General features: G+C 41.4%; 1 protein-coding gene across 2 annotated transcripts in view; it reads left to right on the top strand.

Moving 5' to 3' along the window:
• MYO19 (myosin XIX) overlaps positions 1-20,096 on the top strand; it is a 407,861-nt gene that overhangs the window by 160,393 nt on the left and 227,372 nt on the right. For both annotated transcript variants that reach the window (XM_053706825.1, XM_053706824.1), the window contains 2 exons: positions 3,440-3,587; positions 12,238-12,386. In XM_053706825.1, the coding sequence (XP_053562800.1) occupies positions 3,440-3,587; positions 12,238-12,386 (297 nt within the window). The remainder of the gene's footprint in view (positions 1-3,439; positions 3,588-12,237; positions 12,387-20,096) is intronic.

Raw genomic sequence — 20,096 nt, 5'->3', positions numbered from 1 at the left:
ACCAGAAACTGCTTCTTTAGCCTCTTCGCTGCAGAGGAAGTGGCTACATATGTCATACTGGCACTCAATTGTTTAGAGTGATAGACATGCCCTGCCCTCTTGCAATTGGTTGCGCAAGATCAGGGAGTGGCATCACAAGTGGTGATTGCAGGTGAACAGGTTATAGATGATTACAGGGACATATAAGTGCAAAAAGACAATCATCTAAGATGTTAGATTTCTAGATCACTTTGCTGCCTGGCTACCTTATTTCCTTTCCTCAGACAACCTGCCCCCAATCTTGGTGACTTTATCATCCCTCTTGACAATCCTACTGCCTCCTCTGCAAAACAACTTCTGCAACTCACTTCCTTTTTTGGTCTGTCACAATGGACTGACTCTCCCACTCACAAAGATGGTCACTCCCTTAATCTGATCTTTAGCTATTGATGCACTATTTCAAACTTCACAAACTCCCCTTTTCCTCTTTCTGACCATCTTCTCCTCACTCGTTACAACTCTCCCTCCTTCTACCCCTCACACCAAGCTTCACAGAAGCATTATTTCATTAGATCAGCAAAAGCTTGCTAGTTCTCTCGAACCTCTCCTCTCATCCATCTCCTCCTTTTCCTGCCCTGACCAATCTATATGCCACTATAATTCCACCCTAACACTGGTCCTTGACAATATGGCCCCTCCTACCATAGCTCGGAAATCACACACTCACCCTCAGCCCTAGCATACTCCTCTGACACAGTACCTACGCAGATTTTCCCGTATTGCTGATCGGCACTGGAGAAAATCTCGGAGTTCAGCTGACTTTCTTCACTACAAGTTCATATTGAATTCCTACTACTCTGCCCTTAATATTTATAAGCAACATTACTTCTCTACTCTTATTTCCACTCTTTCTTCAAACCCAAAATGTCTCTTCTCCACTTTCAATACTCTTCTCCGCCCACCCGCACCTCCTAATACAAATTTTCTGTCAGCTCAATATTTTGCCAGCCACTTTAATAACAAAATCGATTCCATCAGAAACTAAATCAGCTCTCAACATACTTCTAGTCTCTCACTCCCTCACAAGCTCGCAAACAACCAAAACCCACATAACATTAAAGTTAGCTCTTTTGAACCCCTGTTACTGAGGAAGAAGTTTCTTCACTTTATACTGTGCTCTCATCTCACTACCTGTCCCCTAGACCCCATCCCCTCACAGCTACCCCCTCCCTCTCTTTTACCCTTACCCCCATACTCACACACATTTTCAACCTCTCCCTCAGCACCGGTATATTTCTCTCATCTCTAAAACACACACTGGTCACACCTATCTTCAAAAAAAATTTGCCTCCAGGATTAAACACAAAATTCTGACTCTGACATACAAGGCCCTCAACTGCACTGTTCCACCTTATATCACAGACCTTGACTCCAGATACTCTCCCACCCGTCCCATTTGCTCTGCTCATGATCTCCTCCTCTCCTCCTCCCTCGTTACCTCCTCACATTCCCGTTTACAGGACTTCTCCAGACTGGCTCCTATCTTGTGGAACTCTCTGCCTCGCTCCACAGGACTCTCTCTCCTAGTTTTAAAAACTTCAAGCGCTCCCTAAAGACTCTTCTGTTCAGGGATGCATACAACCTACACTAACCTTTCCTAATACCAGTTCCTCTCCTTCATTGCTATCCGCCATGAACCCCCTTAGCATGTAAGCCTAAGAGTCCAGCTGTTTGTAGATCACCTTTATAAGAGCTGACTACAAATTTTAATTTTTTTAAAAAAAATATATTTGTCCATGGGACTAAATTGGTAGCCCAGTTTACTTGTCCTGACACGCAAATATAATGGGACCAATATATTTGTCACAAAGGGGTACTTTCTACGCTACCCAACAATTTTAAAATAAAATCCTGTTGTATAAGAAAAGTTTAAAGAAAAAAAAAGTCAATATTAAGTATAACCTTTATATGGCTTTTTATACATAGGATAACTTTATGCTTTCATCTGATTTTTTTTTTATTTTAAAAAAACGTCGTGTTTAAAATTGTACATCTTGCCATATACTTTTTTCAAAAAAGGGTTACTTACATCAGTTTGGAGTTTGATATAGGTTTTTACCCCAAAATTCACTTAGTGTGCAGATAACTTGTTTCTTGCATGTTTGTGTAGGTACAGTATGTATGTATGTGTGGGGTGTGTGTTTTGTGTGGTTGATTGTGGTGTATTTTCTCTTTAGATAATAGGTGTTGTTTGAAGCTTATATCCCATGTATTGTTAGAGGCCTTATAAAGGTAGAAGCTCTGTTAATGCACCTGCATAAAAACTCTCTGGTGCATAGTATTCATCTGCACTTTATGCTGCGAGGGCAAGTGGCGTTGGGCAGGGGTAATTGGGGGGATCCATGGGCAGGTTGTAGGCTCCATGCAAGGGTGTTAGGACCCAATTTAAGGCACAATTTGTTCCTAGGTTTGTCAGCCCAGGCAAGGCACAGTAATATGAACTTCAGGAAATGTAGTATCCCAGTTGTTACATATAAAAGAGAGAATAGTACTGGCACTAGGACCTAGTGACTAAGGAAGAAGAGGTGGATCAGAGAACCAGTTCGGTGCTACCCCTAATAATATAACTGATACTAGGGAAAGAAAAAGAGTAAGGGGCTTAAAATCACTCCTTCCTATCAAAGTAATAGTGAATTATAAAGTTAAAATCCTCTTAGGAAAACCCACCAACCATTAGCCCCCCTGTGTTTTCACTGTGATTTGTTGCTACTGTCTTCTATGAAATATAAATATCACGAACACAAAATCTTCTTCCTAAAAAAAAATAAAAAAAACATGCCAAAAGCGAAATACCTTTTTTTTTTTTTTTAAACCCACGACAATAATTACAATACATATTCTGACATTATACAATAAAATACATATAAATAGAACATTTTATACATCCAGCTCCTATAGGTGTATTATTGATGGCCTAGTTTCATTATTGTATTGTAACAACAGTTAATTTTCGGTTGACACATGTAAATTGTATTGCCATACAACGCTGTGTAAAGGGATAATTTCACATTACACCTTCAATGTAGGTTGTGATGCTGCTTTGAAAATATCGCCAGCATCGCCACTAACTGAGATGTTTAGTAAAACGCTTCTTGGAGAGACTGCCTTCAAACACTGATGTAAGCAGTTTTGAATATTTTTTGACAATTTCAAAGTTATTTCTATTTTCCTTCCCTTTGCATCATGTGACAGTCGTCAGCCAATCGCAAAATGCATGAACATATATTCTGTGAATTCTTGCACATGCTCAGTAGGAGGAGCATATAAAAAGATTGTGCATATTTTGATAATGGAAGTGAATTGTTGAAAGTTGTTTAAAATTCTGTGCTCTGTCTGAACCATGAAAGTTTAACTTTGACTTTAGATTTCATTTTACTTTCTTTTTTTTTTTTTAACACAGATGAACGCGCCTAAGAACAAAAAATCACCCAGTCATTTAGATCTAAATGAATCATTTGAGGAGGAGGTGAAAGCATTTCTTATTGATGAAAAACAGCTTCACTTGTATGACGACCTAACCAAAGTAAACCCAGTGACCACTAGAACAGGTAAACACACAGAATGGTGTTACGTAGTTACATAATAGCTGTTATTGTAAAATCTTTTGTGTCCAGTTATTTTGGGCTTCATCTGATTCATGGTTTGTTGATCAAGACTCATGTATGAAAAAAACCCATAAACTTGAATTTTAATCAAGAAGAAGAAGCCAATGTCTATTGATATATTTTATACTAGTCCTAAAGCCCTTTCACACGGGCCATTTTTGCAGTACATCGGTCCCACCCCTTGCTCTCTCTCCCTCCCCCTCTCTTTTGCTCTCTCTCTCTCCCCCTCTCATTTGCTCTCTCTCTCTCTCTCTCTCTCTCTCTCTCCCCCTCTCTTTTGCTCTCTCTCCCCTCTCTTTTGCTCTTTCCCCTCTCTTTTGCTCCCTCTCCCCCTCTCTTTTGATCTCTCTCTCCCCCTCTCTTTTGCTCTCTCTCCCCCCTCTCTCTTTTGCGCTCTCTCTCCCCTCTTTTGCACTCTCTCTCCCCTCTCTTTTGCTCCCTCCCCCCTCTCTTTTGCTCTCGCTCTCTCACTCCACCTCTCTTTTGCTCTCTCCCACCCTCTCTTTTGCTCTCTCCCCCCTCTCTTTTGCTCTCTCTCCCCCCCTCTTTTGCTCTCTCCCCCCCTTTCTTTTGCTCTCTCTCCCCCCACTCTCTTTTGCTCTCTCTCTCCCCACTCTCTTTTGCTCTCTCTCTCCCCACTCTCTTTTGCTCTCTCTCTCCCCACTCTCTTTTGCTCTCTCTCTCCCCCCCTCTCTTTTGCTCTCTCTCGCCCCCCTCTCTTTTGCGCTCTCTCCCCCTCTCTTTTGCGCTCTCTCTCCCCCCTCTCTTTTGCGCTCTCTCTCCCCCTCTCTTTTGCTCTCTCCCCCCTCTCTTTTGCGCTCTCCCCCCCCTCTCTTTTGCGCTCTCTCCCCCCTCTCTTTTGCTCTCTCCCCCCTCTCTTTTGCGCTCTCCCCCCCCTCTCTTTTGCGCTCTCCCCCCCCTCTCTTTTGTGCTCTCCCCCCCTCTCTTTTGCGCTCTCCCCCCCTCTCTTTTGCGCTCTCCCCCCTCTCTTTTGCGCTCTCCCCCCCCTCTCTTTTGCGCTCTCCCCCCTCTCTTTTGCGCACTCTCCCCCCTCTCTTTTGAGCTCTCTCTCTCCCCCTCTCTTTTGTGCTCTCTCTCTCCCCCTCTCTTTTGCGCTCTCTCTCTCTCCCTCTGTCTTTTGCTCTCTCTCTCCCCCTCTCTTTTGCTCTCTCTCTCCCCCTCTCTTTTGCGCTCTCTCTCTCTCCCCCCTCTCTTTTGTGCTCTCCCCCCTCTCTTTTGCGCTCTCTCTCTCCCCCCTCTCTTTTGCGCTCTCTCTCCCCCCTCTCTTTTGCACTCTCTCCCCCTCTCTTTTGCGCTCTTTCTCTCCCCCCTCTCTTTTGCGCTCTTTCTCTCCCCCCTCTCTTTTGTGCTCTCTCTCTCCCCTCTCTTTTGCTCTCTCTCCCCTCTCTTTTGCTCTCTCCCCTCTCTTTTGCGTTCTCTCTCCCCCTCTCTTTTACGCTCTCTCTCCCCTTCTCTTTTGCGCTCTCTCTCTCTCCCCCTCTCTTTTGCGCTCTCTCTCCCCCTCTCTTTTGTTCTGTCTCTCTCCCCTCTTTTTTGCTCTCTCTCTCCATCCCTCTCTTTTGCTCTCTCTCCCTCCTCTCTCTCCCCTCTCCCTCCCCTCTTTTGCTCTCTCTCTCCCCTCTCTTCTTTTGCTCTCTCTCTTCCCCTCTCTTCTTTTGCTCTCTCTCTTCCCCTCTCTTCTTTTGCTCTCTCTCTTCCCCTCTCTCTCTGCCCCCTCTCTTTTGCTCTGTCTCTCTCCCCTCTCTTTTGCTCTCTCTCCCCTCTCCCCCCCTCTTTTGCTCTCTCCCCCCCCTCTCTATTGCTCTCTCTCCCCCTCTCATCTTTTGCTCTCTCTCTTACCCTCTCTTCTTTTGCTCTCTCTCTTTCCCCCTCTTATTTTCTCTCTCCCCCTCTCTCTTCCCTCTTTCCCCTCTATTTTGCTCTCTCCCCCCTCTCTTTCGCTCTCTCTCACCCTCTATTTAGCTCTTTCCCATCTCTTTTGCTCCACGCCCACTCCTGCCCACCGTGCCGCTGCAGATCAGGTAGACTCTAAGGCCAGGTTTGTCCTTGTGTTGTCTCTACTGCGCATGACATCTTCGGACAAACACACTTGGCCTTTTATATTATAGGATTATACCTCCTTTTGCAGGGGTTAAACACATAGGCCTAAAGTGAAGGGCAAAAATATTAGCGCTTTTGAGTGCTAACCCCACAGAAGTTAAATTAGAAGGGCCCCAATTCTTGTGCTTATATTACAAGTTGAAAGAAAAAAATGATCGCTTGAGCAAAATCCTCAGCCGTGCTAACCGATCTGATAGCGCAGCCAAGCTAAATCCCTCTTTTCATAGACTTCTGTTGCTCTACAAATATATATATATATATATATATATATATATTGACCGGGATGGGCTATATATATTTATTTATTTATTTATTTAATGTGTGTGTGTATATATAAAGTTTAAGCACCCCTGACAATTTCCATGATTTTCATTTATAAATAATTGGGTGTTTGGATCAGCAATTTCATTTTGATCTATCAAATAACTGAAGGACACAGTAATATTTCAGTAGTGAAATGAGGTTTATTGGATTAACAGAAATATGCATCAAAATGAAATTAGACAGGTGCATAAATTTGGGCACCCTTGTCAATTTGTTGATTGAAAAAAATAAAAATAATAAAACCATTTTTGTTTTGGGGGGGATCCTACATAGCAGCATATGTAAATATGCTATTTTTTTTTTTTTTTTAAATATTCAGATACCTTTTATTTTAGTACTGGCAGACTTTCTGCCAGTACTTAAGATGGCGGGGACAATTGTGGGGTGGGGGAGGGATGGGTGCTGTTTGGGAGGGATCAGGGGGTGTGATGTGTCAGGTGGGAGGCTGATCTCTACACTAAAGCTAAAATTAACCCTGCAAGCTCCCTACAAACTACCTAATTAACCCCTTCACTGTTAGCCATAATACACGTGTGATGCGCAGCAGCATTTAGCAGCCTTCTAATTACCAAAAAGCAACGCCAAAGCCATGTATGTCTGCTATTTCTGAACAAAGGGGATCCCAGAGAAGCATTTACAAACATTTGTGCCATAATTGCACAAGCTGTTTGTAAATAATTTTAGTGAGAAACCTAAAGTTTGTGAAAAAGTTTGTGAAAAAGTTTGTGAAAAAGTGAATATTTTTTTTTATTTGATCGCTTTTGGCGGTGAAATGGTGGCATGAAATATACCAAAATGGGCCTAGATCAATACTTTGGGTTGTCTACTACACTACATTAAAGCTAAAATTAACCCTACAAACTCCCTACAAGCTCCCTAATTAACCCCTTCACTGCTGGGCATAATACACGTGTGGTGCGCAGCGGCATTTAGCAGCCTTCTAATTACCAAAAAGCAACATCAAAGCCATACATGTCTGCTATTTCTAAAGAAAGAGGATCCCAGAGAAGCATTTACAACCATTTGTGCCATAATTGCACAAGCTGTTTGTAAATAATTTCAGTGAGAAACCTAAAATTGTGAAAAATTTAACGTTTTTTTTAATTTGATTGCATTTGGCGGTGAAATGGTGAAATGAAATATACCAAAATGGGCCTAGATCAATACTTGGGGTTGTATACTACACTACAGCTAAAATTAACCCTAGAAGCTCCCTACATACTCCCTAATTAACCCATTTACTGCTGGGCATAATACACATGTGGTGCGCAGTGGCATTTAGCTGCCTTCTAATTACCAAAAAGCAACACCAAAGCCATACATGTCTGCTATTTCTAAAGAAAGGGGATCCCAGAGAAGAATTTACAACCATTTATGCCATAATTGCACAAGTTGTTTGTAAATAATTTCAGTGAGAAACCTAAAGTTTGTGAAAAAGTGAACAATTTTTTTTATTTGATCGCATTTGGCGGTGAAATGGTGGCATGAAATATACCAAAATGGGTCTAGATCAATACTTTGGGATGTCTTCTAAAAAAAAATATATTCATGTCAATGGATATTCAGGGATTCCTGAAAGATATCAGTGCTCCAATGTAACTAGCGCTAATTTTGAAAAAAAGTGGTTTGGAAATAGCAAAGTGCTACTTATATTTATGGCCCTATAACTTGCAAAAAAAGCAAAGAACATGTAAACATTGGGTATTTCTAAACTCTGGACAAAATTTAGAAACTATTTAGCATGGGTGTTTTTTGGTCGTTGTAGATGTGTAACAGATTTTGGGGGTCAAAGTTAGAAAAAGTGTTTCCATTTTTTCATCATATTTTGTATTTTTTTTTAATAGCAAATTATAAGATATGATGAAAATAATGGTAGATTTTGAAAGTCCGTTTAATGGCGAGAAAAACGGTATATAATATGTGTGGGTACAGTAAATGAGTAAGAGGAAAATTACAGCTAAACACAAACACCGCAAAAATGTAAAAATAGCCTTGGTCCCAAACGGACAGAAAATGGAAAAGTGCTGTGGTCATTAAGGGGTTAAAGGGATAGGGAAGTCAAAATGAAACTTGCATGATTCAGATAGAGCAGGTCATTTTAAGACACTTTTAAAATAACTTCTATTTTCAAATGTGCTTCGTTCTCATAGTATCCCTTGTTAAAAAATGAATACGCACATATCATACACTAGTGGGAGCTGCTGCTAATTGGTGCCTGCACACATTTGTCTCTTGTGATTGGCTAAATAGATATTTTCAGCTTCCTGTCAATAGTGCAATGCTGTCCCTTCAGCAATGGATAACAAGAGAATGAAGACAATTTGATAATAGAATTAAATTGGAAAGTTGTTTAAAATTGTATGTTCTATCTGAATCATTAAATACAATTTTGGGGTTTACTATCTCTTTAAGCCTTGAACTTCATAGACGGGTGCATCCAATCATGAGAAAAGGTATTTAAGGTGGCCAATTGCAAGTTGTTGTTCTCTTTGACTCTCCTCTGAAGAGTGACAACATGGGGGCCTCAAAACAACTCTCAAATGACCTGCACACAAAGATTGTTCAAGATTATGGTTTAGGGGAAGGCTACAAAAAGCTATCACAGAGATTTAAGCTGTCAGTGTCCACTGTGAAGAACATAGTGAGGAAATGGAAGACCACAGGCACAGTTCTTTTTAAGGCCAGAAGTGTCAGGCCAAGTAAAATATCTGAGAGGCAAAGGATGGTGAGAATGGTCAAAAACAGCCCACAGACCACCTCCAAAGACCTACAACATCATCTTGCTGCAGATGGTGTAACTGTGCATCGTTCAACAATTCAGCGCAATTTGCACAAGGAGAAGCTGTATGGGAGAGTGATGTGGAAGAAGCCTTTTCTGCACACACGCCACAAACAGAGTTGCTTGAGGTATGCAAACGCACATTTGAACAAGCCAGCTTCATTTTGGAAGAAGGTGCCATGGACTGATAAAATCAGATTGAGTTATTTGTTCATAACAAGGGGCGTTGTGCATGGTGGCAAAAGAACACAGCGTTCCAAGATAAACACTTGCTACCCACAGTAAAATTTGGTGGATATTCCATAATACTGTGGGGCTGTGTGGCCAGTGCCGGTATTGGGAATCTTGTTAAAGTTGAGGGTCGCATGGATTCCACTCAATATCAGCAGATACTTGAGAATAATGTTGAGGAATCAGTCACAAAGTTGAAGTTACGCCGGGGCTGGATATTTCAACAAGGCAACGACCCAAAAAACTGCTCAAAATCTACTCTGGCATTTATGCAGAAGAACAAGTACAATGTTCTGGAATGGCCATCCCAGTCCCCAGACCTAAATATCATTAAAGGAACACTGAACCCAAATTTTTTCTTTAGTGATTCAGATAGAGCATGCAATTTTAAGCAACTTTCTAATTTACTCCTGTTATCAATTTTTCTTCGTTCTCTTGCTATCTTTATTTGAAAAAGAAGGCATTTAAGCTTTTTATTGTTTCAGACTCTGGACAGCACTTTTTTATTGGTGGATGAATTTATCCACCAATAAGCAAGGACAACCCAGGTTGTTAACTAAAAACTGGCCGGCATCTAAACTTACAATCTTGCATTTCAAATAAAGATACCAAGATAATAAAGAAAATTTGATAATAGGATTAAATTAGAAAGTTGCTTAAAATGTCATGCTCTATCTGAATCACAAAAGAAAAAATTTGGGTTCAGTGTCCCTTTAAAAATCTGTGGGGTGATTTGAAGAGGACTGTTAATGCTCGGCAACCATCAAACCTAACTGAACTGGAGATGTTTTGCAAGGAGGAATGGTCCAAAATACCTTCATCCAGAATCCAGACACTCATTATATATAAAAATATATATATGTATATGTATATGTGTGTGTATATGTGTGTGTGTGTGTATATATATATATGTGTGTGTATATGTGTGTGTGTGTGTGTGTATATATATATATATATATATATATATATGTATGTGTGTGTATATATATATATATATATATATATATATATATATGTTTGTGTATATATATATATGTGTGTATGTATGTATGTATGTATGTACAGTAAGACACTCATACATAGACATAGATACACACACACCTCTGAGTTCTTCCCAGTCAAACAACTTGTCATATTCCATATCCCTTTAAAACACTTTTTTTATCTGTTTTGTTATACTTTTATTTTAGTACTAACACTTCAGGTCTTAGGCGCAACATATAACTCACGACTTGTAATACGAGAGATGCTTAGTGCGGCCTTGCTAGCCATTGTACGTATAGGGCGCACTGAAGAGATGCTAGCTGCACTAAACATTCCCTGGTAATTCTGTTTTACCAATAACTTGATGTAATACTAGATTGCGTGTTATTCTGAGTGTGGGCACCCTGCTCTGTTAATAGTGCACCATTTCTAACTAGGTCATAATATATTATTAACAAACATGCAAGAAAATAAAAGTGTGTTCAACAAGTAGCCCTTAGGTTCTCCAAAGGTATATATTATGAGGACCCAATAAGGGTATATGTCCCATATAGTCCGAATGCCAAGGGATAACGGTCAAGAAATGGTAAGTCAAAGGCCTCAAGGCTGTGATCTTCCAACAATCCCTTAAGTGTCAAAAAGCTCCTCTTCAGCCTAGATGTCAAAGGTGTGAGTAATGTGCACAAAGTGTGTAGTCTCTTACCCTCCACGGTCTGGTGGGGTGCCTGGGCACACTGCTGTACTTCCTCACGGACTGGCGATGAAACCTTTCCGGGTGGGTGCAGCCTGCATGTCCTTCTTGGCGTGCAAAGAGGCTTGTCGGTATAGTAGCGCACTTCCGGGTGCGTCACCTATGACGTAGCTAGGCGCTTGAGCTCGGAGCAAGACGCGGGGGGGCGGAGGATGAGCCCAGGGTCCACGGCAATAGTAGTGAGCGAGCAGCTAATCCAAAAAGCGGTATGTCCAACTTGCTGAAAGGCAAACAGTACAAAAGAATGAGGAAAGCTGACTCTGTAGCATATGCTGAAAAAGTGAATATTTATTGAAAGTTCAACATAGGGAGTCCAATATTGATGCTGAATAGCAAGGTCACAGTCAGGAACGACTGAGGCCTCTGAAGAAGCGCATCCACGCATGCGCGAAACGCGTCAGGCGTTCCTGACTGTGATCTTGCTATTCAGCATCAATATTGGACTCCCTATTTTGAACTTTCAATAAATATTCACCTTTTCAACATACGCTACAGAGTCAGCTTTCCTCATTCTTTTGTACTGTTTTCATAATATATTATTAGATCATTGAAGAAAATAGGGGATATATCCTACGGAGGTGCGCACAAATGGCGGTCAGTACTTGACTCACAAAAACAGTTTCAAGATGGAAAAAGTTCCTGGAGCAGCCAGCAGCCAGCAACCAACAAAGGCGGTAGCAGTCGGTATCCAAAGTAGACGGCAGCACTCTTGAAAGGAAAAGGTGACAACAAATCTGTGGGAGAACAGGAGACAGGACAACACAGACGGTCAGGGTACTCACAAAAGTGTTGGCATAAACGTATGCCACACTAAGCAGGACGGAACCTTAGTCGTCCGCCAGACGGTCCAATGGGAGGATAGATCCGGCAATCCAGGGTCCAATCCGCAGCAACAGAAGTCATAGTGTCAGAGGCACACAGCGTCTGTGATAGGATCAGTACCTAGGAGCCCATCTGAACTCTTCTTTCTTCATCAGATTTAATGCACAGGGATAACACTGTGCTCCAGGTCAGATATCCTCAAAATGTGGCCTGTTAGAGAGGTCTGAGGACAGGTTTGAAAACCAGTGCTCTGCTTAGTATGGCATACGTTTATGCCAACACTTTTGTGAGTACCCTGACCGTCTGTGTTGTCCTGTCTCCTGTTCTCGTTGTTACATCACGATACTGTCCCATAAGGCGCCTCTCTTTTTATCTGCTCCCACAGATTTATTATTAGATCATTACTATGTGCATAAAAAACTCACTTGTACTTTGCTCAACACTCAGTGTCCCCTATGCCAATAAAAATGCTGTAATATAGGTATTCAGGAATATGAATTCCAATAAACTGTAAATTATATTTGTAACCTTGTTTACAATTACATAGACTACATTTGTGACTGTATGTGTCTTTTTTTCAGTGCTTAAATGTCTGCAAGCGAGATATGCTGCAAACATATTTTATACAAATGCTGGCTGCACCGTGGTGGCTCTTAACCCGTTCCAACCTGTTTTAAAATTGTACAGCCCAGATGTCATGAAACAATACCACACTGCTCCCCACCCTCAGGTAAACATCTCTGCTCTATTGTTAGAAAAAAAAGTAGTAAGCATTGAAAAGGAGATTGAAGTAAAAATTATGATTCAGAATAGAGCGTGCAGTTTTATGCAACTTTCCAATGTACTTCTATAATCACATTTGCTTTGTTCTCTTGGTATCCTTTGTTAAAGACTAGGCAGGCTCAAGAGCAGCAACGTGCTACTGGGAGTTAGCTGGTTATTGGGGGCTGCATATGTGCCTTTTTTCATTGGCTCATGCTCATTTAGCTCCCAGCAGTGCATTAAACTTTTACTAATTTCCAAAATAAAATCTCCTGGTAATACATTTATGTGATAATTTTTAGTCTTGTGCTACACGTCCAACATAAAAATATAACGGACATCAAGATCAAGGGCTTGATTTATCATTCATATTCTCCTAGATTTTCTCCTAAAAGTTCTCCTGAGAAATAATTCTCCTATTTATCATTCAAAAATGCGCCTAAAATTGGGCAAGTTCGACTGTAAAATTCTCCTACTCTGTTCTCACTCTCCTTGGAGAACATGTTCTCCAGAAAAAGGGTTAAATTAGATCTTTTTAGTCGTATTTCATATAGTTCTCATAATTCTCCTAGTTACAAATTTATCATTTATATTCTCCTGTGGAGGACTGGAAGTTCTCCTGCAAGTTCCTGCATTAAAGTTCTCCATAGCTACAGTGGAGAACAGCATTAGAAATCTATTCTCTACCAGTTGTAGAAGCAGTTACACAAAAAAAGGGCTCTACAAGGTGCAAAAATGATCTATAACAAAGCACAATAATAATGGTTATTGGAGCGCAATAATAATTTATGATGGAGTGAAAAAAATATATATAATGGAGCGCCAAAATAAAATATAACAGCACAAAAATGATATCTATTGGGGCATAAAAATAAGATATAAAAAAGCGCTAAAATTGAAGCACAAAAACAATGAAACTGTAGATCTATTTTCTTATATGAAAGTTTGCTGAAGAGGGGCGTTAACAAAGCCACTAGGAAGGCTGTATAAAGATTTCTATTGGTTTATATGTGATTGACATTGTGAATAGTTGCTTATTTTTAGTGATAAATAAGGAGAAGATACTAATCCAACTGGAGAAATTGATCATTATTTCTCCTCAGCTCTCCTATGGAGAAAAAACTACTTTTTTATGATAAATATGGGCGCACATGTGCGCCTCTCTATAGGCGAGCTGCGGAGAACTGATAGGAGAACAGAAAGGAGAATTCCCCAAATGATTGATAAATCGAGCCTAACGTTTTGCATTTTTTAAAATTCTCTTTTAGAAGGAACAGATGGAATATGAGTATCATATGGGATGGGCTTCGTACCTCATGACGTATATATACGTACTTTTGGGTTAAAAGGGTAATGGTTACAGAGCCTTTTTTTAAAAAAACTATTATTCCTGTGATGATTAAACCATTTTTCTTCTGTTAAGTGTGATCAGTCCACGGGTCATCATTACTTCTGGGATATTACTCCTCCCCAACAGGAAGTGCAAGAGGATTCACCCAGCAGAGCTGCATATAGCTCCTCCCCTCTACGTCACCCCCAGTCATTCTCTTGCACCCAACGACTAGATAGGATGTGTGAGAGGACTATGGTGATTTTATTTAGTTTTATTTCTTCAATCAAAAGTTTGTTATTTTTTAATAGCACCGGAGTGTGTTATTCCTTCTCTGGTGGAGTTTGAAGAAGAATCTACCAGAGTTTTTATTATGATTTTAGCCGGAGTTGTTAAGATCATATTGCTGTTTCTCGGCCATCTGAGGAGAGGTAAACTTCAGATCAGGGGACAGCGGGCAGTTTAATCTGCAAAGAGGTATGTAGCAGTTTTTATTTTCTGACAATGGAATTGATGAGAAAATCCTGCCATACCGACATAATATCATGTATGTATATTTAACATTTGAGTATTCTGCTTTAGCCTAATTGCAAAGCAACAGGTTTTTTAATAACTCTTAATTTATGTTTAACGTTTTTGCTGGAATGTAAAATCGTTTTCATTTTCTGAGGTACTGGGTGAATAAAATGTTTGGGCACTATTTTTCCACTTGGCAGTTGCTTGATCTAATTATGACAGTTTACTGATCTCTCTCACTGTTGTGTGTGAGGGGGAGGGACCTTTTTTTTTTTTGGCGCTTTTGCTACGCATCAAAAATTTCAGTCAGAAGCTCATTGTTTTTTCCTGCATGTTCCGGTTTATCTCTACAGAACTCAGGGGTCTTCAAAGCTTGTTTGAGGGAAGTAATCTAACAGAGCTGTGAGATTATAGTTGACTGTGATAAAAAACGTTTATTCTTTAACTTTTTTATGCCATCAGGGTTAGTTTTTCTTTGCTAATGGGAACAAACCTTTGCTAAATTGGGTTTTGTTTTTCAAAGTTTATTGATTTCAACTGTTATATATCTTTCAGTGCTTCTTAAAGCACAGTACGTTTTTTCATTGTGTTTTACTTGAATAATATTTCCAAGTTGCAAGTTTATTTGCTAGTGTGTTAAACATGTCTGATTCAGAGGATGAGACCTGTACTATTTGTGCCAACGCCAAAGTGGAGCCCAATAGAAATTTATGTACTAACTGTATTGATGCTACTTTAAATAAGAGTCAATCTGTACAAATTGAACAAATTTCACCAAACAACGAGGGGAGAGTTATGCCGACTAACTCGCCTCACGTGACAGTACCTACATCTCCCGCTCGGGAGGTGCGCGATATGGTGGCGCCCAGTACATCCGGGCGGCCATTACAAATAACATTACAAGATATGGCTACTGTTATGACTGAGGTTTTGGCTAAATTACCAGAACTAAGAGGCAAGCGTGATCACTCTGGGGTGAGAACAGAGTGCGCTGATAATGCTAGGGCCATGTCAGATACTGCGTCACAACTTGCAGAACATGAGGACGGAGAGCTTCATTCTGCGGCTGACGGTTCTGATCCAAACAGATTGGATTCAGATATTTCAAATTTTAAATTTAAGCTGGAAAACCTCCGTGTATTACTAGGGGAGGTGTTAGCGGCCCTGAATGATTGTAACACAGTTGCAATACCAGAGAAAATGTGTAGGTTGGATAAATATTTTGCTGTACCAACAAGTACTGACGTTTTTCCTATACCTAAGAGACTAACTGAAATTATTACTAAGGAGTGGGATAGACCCGGTGTGCCGTTCTCACCCCCTCCGATATTTAGAAAGATGTTTCCAATAGACACCGCCACACGGGACTTATGGCAAACGGTCCCTAAGGTGGAGGGAGCAGTTTCTACTTTAGCTAAGCGTACCACTATCCCGGTAGAGGATAGCTGTGCCTTTTCAGATCCAATGGATAAAAAGTTAGAGGGTTACCTTAAGAAAATGTTTGTTCAACAAGGTTTTATATTGCAACCCCTTGCATGCATTGCGCCGGTCACGGCTGCAGCGGCATTCTGGATTGAGTCTCTAGAAGAGAACCTTAGTTCAGCTACGCTGGACGACATTTCGGACAGGCTTAGAATACTTAAGCTAGCTAATTCATTCATTTCGGAAGCCGTAGTACATTTAACTAAACTTACGGCTAAGAATTCCGGATTCGCCATTCAGGCGCGTAGAGCACTGTGGCTAAAATCCTGGTCAGCTGATGTAACTTCTAAGTCCAAATTACTTAATATACCTTTCAAGGGACAGACCTTATTTGGGCCCGGTTTGAAAGAAATTATCGCTGACATTACAGGAGGTAAGGGCCACGCCCTGCCTCAAGACAAAGCCAAACCTAAGGCTAGACAGTCTAATTTTCGTTCCTTTCGGAATTTCAAAGCAGGAGCAGCATCAACTTCCACTGCTCCAAAACAAGAAGGATCTGGTACTCGCTACAGACAAGGCTGGAGACCTAACCAGTCCTGGAACAAGGGCAAGCAGGCCAGGAAACCTGCTGCTGCCCCTAAAACAGCATGAATTGAGGGCCCCCGATCCGGGATCGGATCTAGTGGGGGGCAGACTTTCTCTCTTCGCCCAGGCTTGGGCAAGAGATGTCCAGGATCCCTGGGCGCTAGAGATAATATCTCAGGGATACCTTCTGGACTTCAAATACTCTCCTCCAAGAGAGAGATTTCATCTGTCAAGGTTGTCAACAAACCAAACAAAGAAAGAAGCGTTTCTACGCTGCATACAAGAACTATTGTTAATGGGAGTAATCCATCCAGTTCCACGGTCGGAACAGGGACAGGGGTTTTACTCAAATCTGTTTGTGGTTCCCAAAAAAGAGGGAACTTTCAGACCAATCCTGGATTTAAAGATCCTAAACAAATTCCTAAGAGTTCCATCGTTCAAAATGGAGACTATTCGGACAATTTTACCCATGATCCAAGAAGGTCAGTACATGACCACAGTGGATTTAAAGGATGCTTACCTTCACATACCGATTCACAAAGATCATTACCGGTATCTAAGGTTTGCCTTTCTAGACAGGCATTACCAGTTTGTAGCTCTTCCATTCGGATTGGCTACAGCTCCAAGAATCTTCACAAAGGTTCTAGGTGCTCTTCTGGCGGTACTAAGACCGCGGGGAATTTCGGTAGCTCCGTACCTAGACGACATTCTGATACAAGCTTCAAGCTTTCAAACTGCCAAGTCTCATACAGAGTTAGTACTGGCTTTTCTAAGGTCACATGGATGGAAGGTGAACGAAAAGAAAAGTTCACTCGTTCCACTCACAAGAGTTCCCTTCCTGGGGACTCTTATAGATTCTGTAGAAATGAAGATTTACCTGACAGAGGACAGGTTAACAAGACTTCAAAGTGCTTGCCGCACCCTTCATTCCATTCAACACCCGTCAGTGGCTCAATGCATGGAGGTAATCGGCTTAATGGTAGCGGCAATGGACATAGTGCCATTTGCTCGCTTACACCTCAGACCACTGCAACTATGCATGCTAAGTCAGTGGAATGGGGATTACTCAGACTTGTCCCCTTCTCTGAATCTGGATCAAGAGACCAGAAATTCTCTTCTATGGTGGCTTTCTCGGCCACATCTGTCCAGGGGGATGCCATTCAGCAGACCAGACTGGACAATTGTAACAACAGACGCCAGCCTTCTAGGTTGGGGTGCCGTCTGGAATTCTCTGAAGGCTCAGGGACAATGGAGTCAGGAGGAGAGTCTCCTGCCAATAAACATTCTGGAATTGAGAGCAGTTCTCAATGCCCTCCTGGCTTGGCCCCAGTTGACAACTCGGGGGTTCATCAGGTTTCAGTCGGACAACATCACGACTGTAGCTTACATCAACCATCAGGGAGGGACAAGGAGCTCCCTAGCAATGATGGAAGTATCAAAGATAATTCGCTGGGCAGAGTCTCACTCTTGCCACCTGTCAGCAATCCACATCCCGGGAGTGGAGAACTGGGAGGCGGATTTCTTAAGTCGTCAGAATTTTCATCCGGGGGAGTGGGAACTTCATCCAGAGGTCTTTGCCCAAATACTTCGACGTTGGGGCAAACCAGAGATAGATCTCATGGCGTCTCGACGGAACGCCAAGCTTCCTCGTTACGGGTCCAGATCCAGGGATCCAGGAGCAGTCCTAATAGATGCCCTGACAGCACCTTGGGACTTCAGGATGGCTTATGTGTTTCCACCCTTCCCGATGCTTCCTCGATTGATTGCCAGAATCAAACAGGAGAGAGCATCAGTGATTCTAATAGCACCTGCATGGCCACGCAGGACTTGGTATGCAGACCTGGTGGACATGTCATCCTGTCCACCTTGGTCTCTACCTCTGAAACAGGATCTCCTGATACAGGGTCCTTTCAAACATCAAAATCTAACTTCTCTGAAGCTGACTGCTTGGAAATTGAACGTTTGATTTTATCAAGACGTGGGTTTTCTGAGTCAGTTATTGACACCTTAATACAGGCTAGGAAGCCTGTTACCAGAAAGATTTACCATAAGATATGGCGTAAATACCTATATTGGTGTGAATCCAAAGGTTACTCTTGGAGTAAGGTTAGGATTCCTAGGATATTGTCCTTTCTACAAGAAGGTTTAGAAAAGGGTTTATCCGCTAGTTCATTAAAGGGACAGATCTCAGCTCTGTCTATTCTGTTACACAAACGTCTGTCAGAAGTGCCAGACGTTCAGGCTTTTTGTCAGGCTTTGGCGAGGATTAAGCCTGTGTTTAAAACTGTTGCTCCGCCATGGAGTTTAAACCTTGTTCTTAACGTTTTACAGGGCGTTCCGTTTGAACCCCTCCATTCCATTGATATAAAGTTGTTATCTTGGAAAGTTCTATTTTTAATGGCTATTTCCTCGGCTCGAAGAGTCTCTGAGTTATCAGCCTTACATTGTGATTCTCCTTATTTGATTTTTCATTCAGATAAGGTAGTTCTGCGTACTAAACCTGGGTTCTTACCTAAAGTAGTCACTAACAGGAATATCAATCAAGAGATTGTTGTTCCTTCTTTGTGTCCAAATCCTTCTTCGAAGAAGGAACGTCTACTACACAATCTGGACGTAGTTCGTGCCCTAAAATTTTACTTACAGGCAACTAAGGAATTTCGACAAACATCTTCTCTGTTTGTCGTGTACTCTGGTCAGAGGAGAGGTCAAAAGGCTTCTGCTACCTCTCTTTCCTTTTGGCTTCGTAGTATAATACGTTTAGCTTATGAGACTGCTGGACAGCAGCCTCCTGAAAGGATTACAGCTCATTCTACTAGAGCTGTGGCTTCCACTTGGGCCTTCAAGAATGAGGCCTCTGTTGAACAGATTTGCAAGGCTGCAACTTGGTCTTCGCTTCATACTTTTTCCAAATTTTACAAATTTGACACTTTTGCTTCCTCGGAGGCTATTTTTGGGAGAAAGGTTCTTCAGGCAGTGGTTCCTTCTGTATAAAGAGCCTGCCTATCCCTCCCGTCATCCGTGTACTTTTGCTTTGGTATTGGTATCCCAGAAGTAATGATGACCCGTGGACTGATCACACTTAACAGAAGAAAACATAATTTATGCTTACCTGATAAATTCCTTTCTTCTGTAGTGTGATCAGTCCACGGCCCGCCCTGTTTTTAAGGCAGGCAGTTATTTTTTAAATTATACTCCAGTCACCACTACACCCTTGGTTTCTCCTTTCTCGTTGGTCCTTGGTCGAATGACTGGGGGTGACGTAGAGGGGAGGAGCTATATGCAGCTCTGCTGGGTGAATCCTCTTGCACTTCCTGTTGGGGAGGAGTAATATCCCAGAAGTAATGATGACCCGTGGACTGATCACACTACAGAAGAAAGGAATTTATCAGGTAAGCATAAATTATGTTTTTTTGGTCTGTGGGAGTTGTCCTTGTTGGCCAGTGAGAGTACTTGGACTTAGTTGTACAGTATTTTGCACTTCGTTTTAGGTTGATAAAAATTTAAACAGCTTTTACTTTTTTTTTAAATTGAATTGCTGCTATTTTATATACCTGGTTAAAAAAAATCACTAATATCTCACATTAAGTGACATTGTGATCTGTGTTCTTGCATACAAATGTGCTGCCTTTTTAAACTGCTGCAGATTAATTCCATCTTTCTTAAAAGCACATTCTAATGCAAAAAATGACATGCTCTAATTTAGGAATGGGCCACATGTTGCCCTCTGCACTAGTCCTTGAGGCCTGTGGGAAAACAAAACAAGTGCCATTTATTTTGCGACCTAGTAAAATGTGGAAATATATATGTGGGCCTAGGAGTCTGATG

This window comes from Bombina bombina, chromosome 3, assembly GCF_027579735.1.
Source record: "Bombina bombina isolate aBomBom1 chromosome 3, aBomBom1.pri, whole genome shotgun sequence".
NCBI classification, from domain to species: Eukaryota; Metazoa; Chordata; class Amphibia; order Anura; family Bombinatoridae; genus Bombina; species Bombina bombina.
The sequence above is the reverse complement of the archived record's forward strand: the minus strand, read 5'-3'. Positions and strand labels throughout refer to the sequence as shown.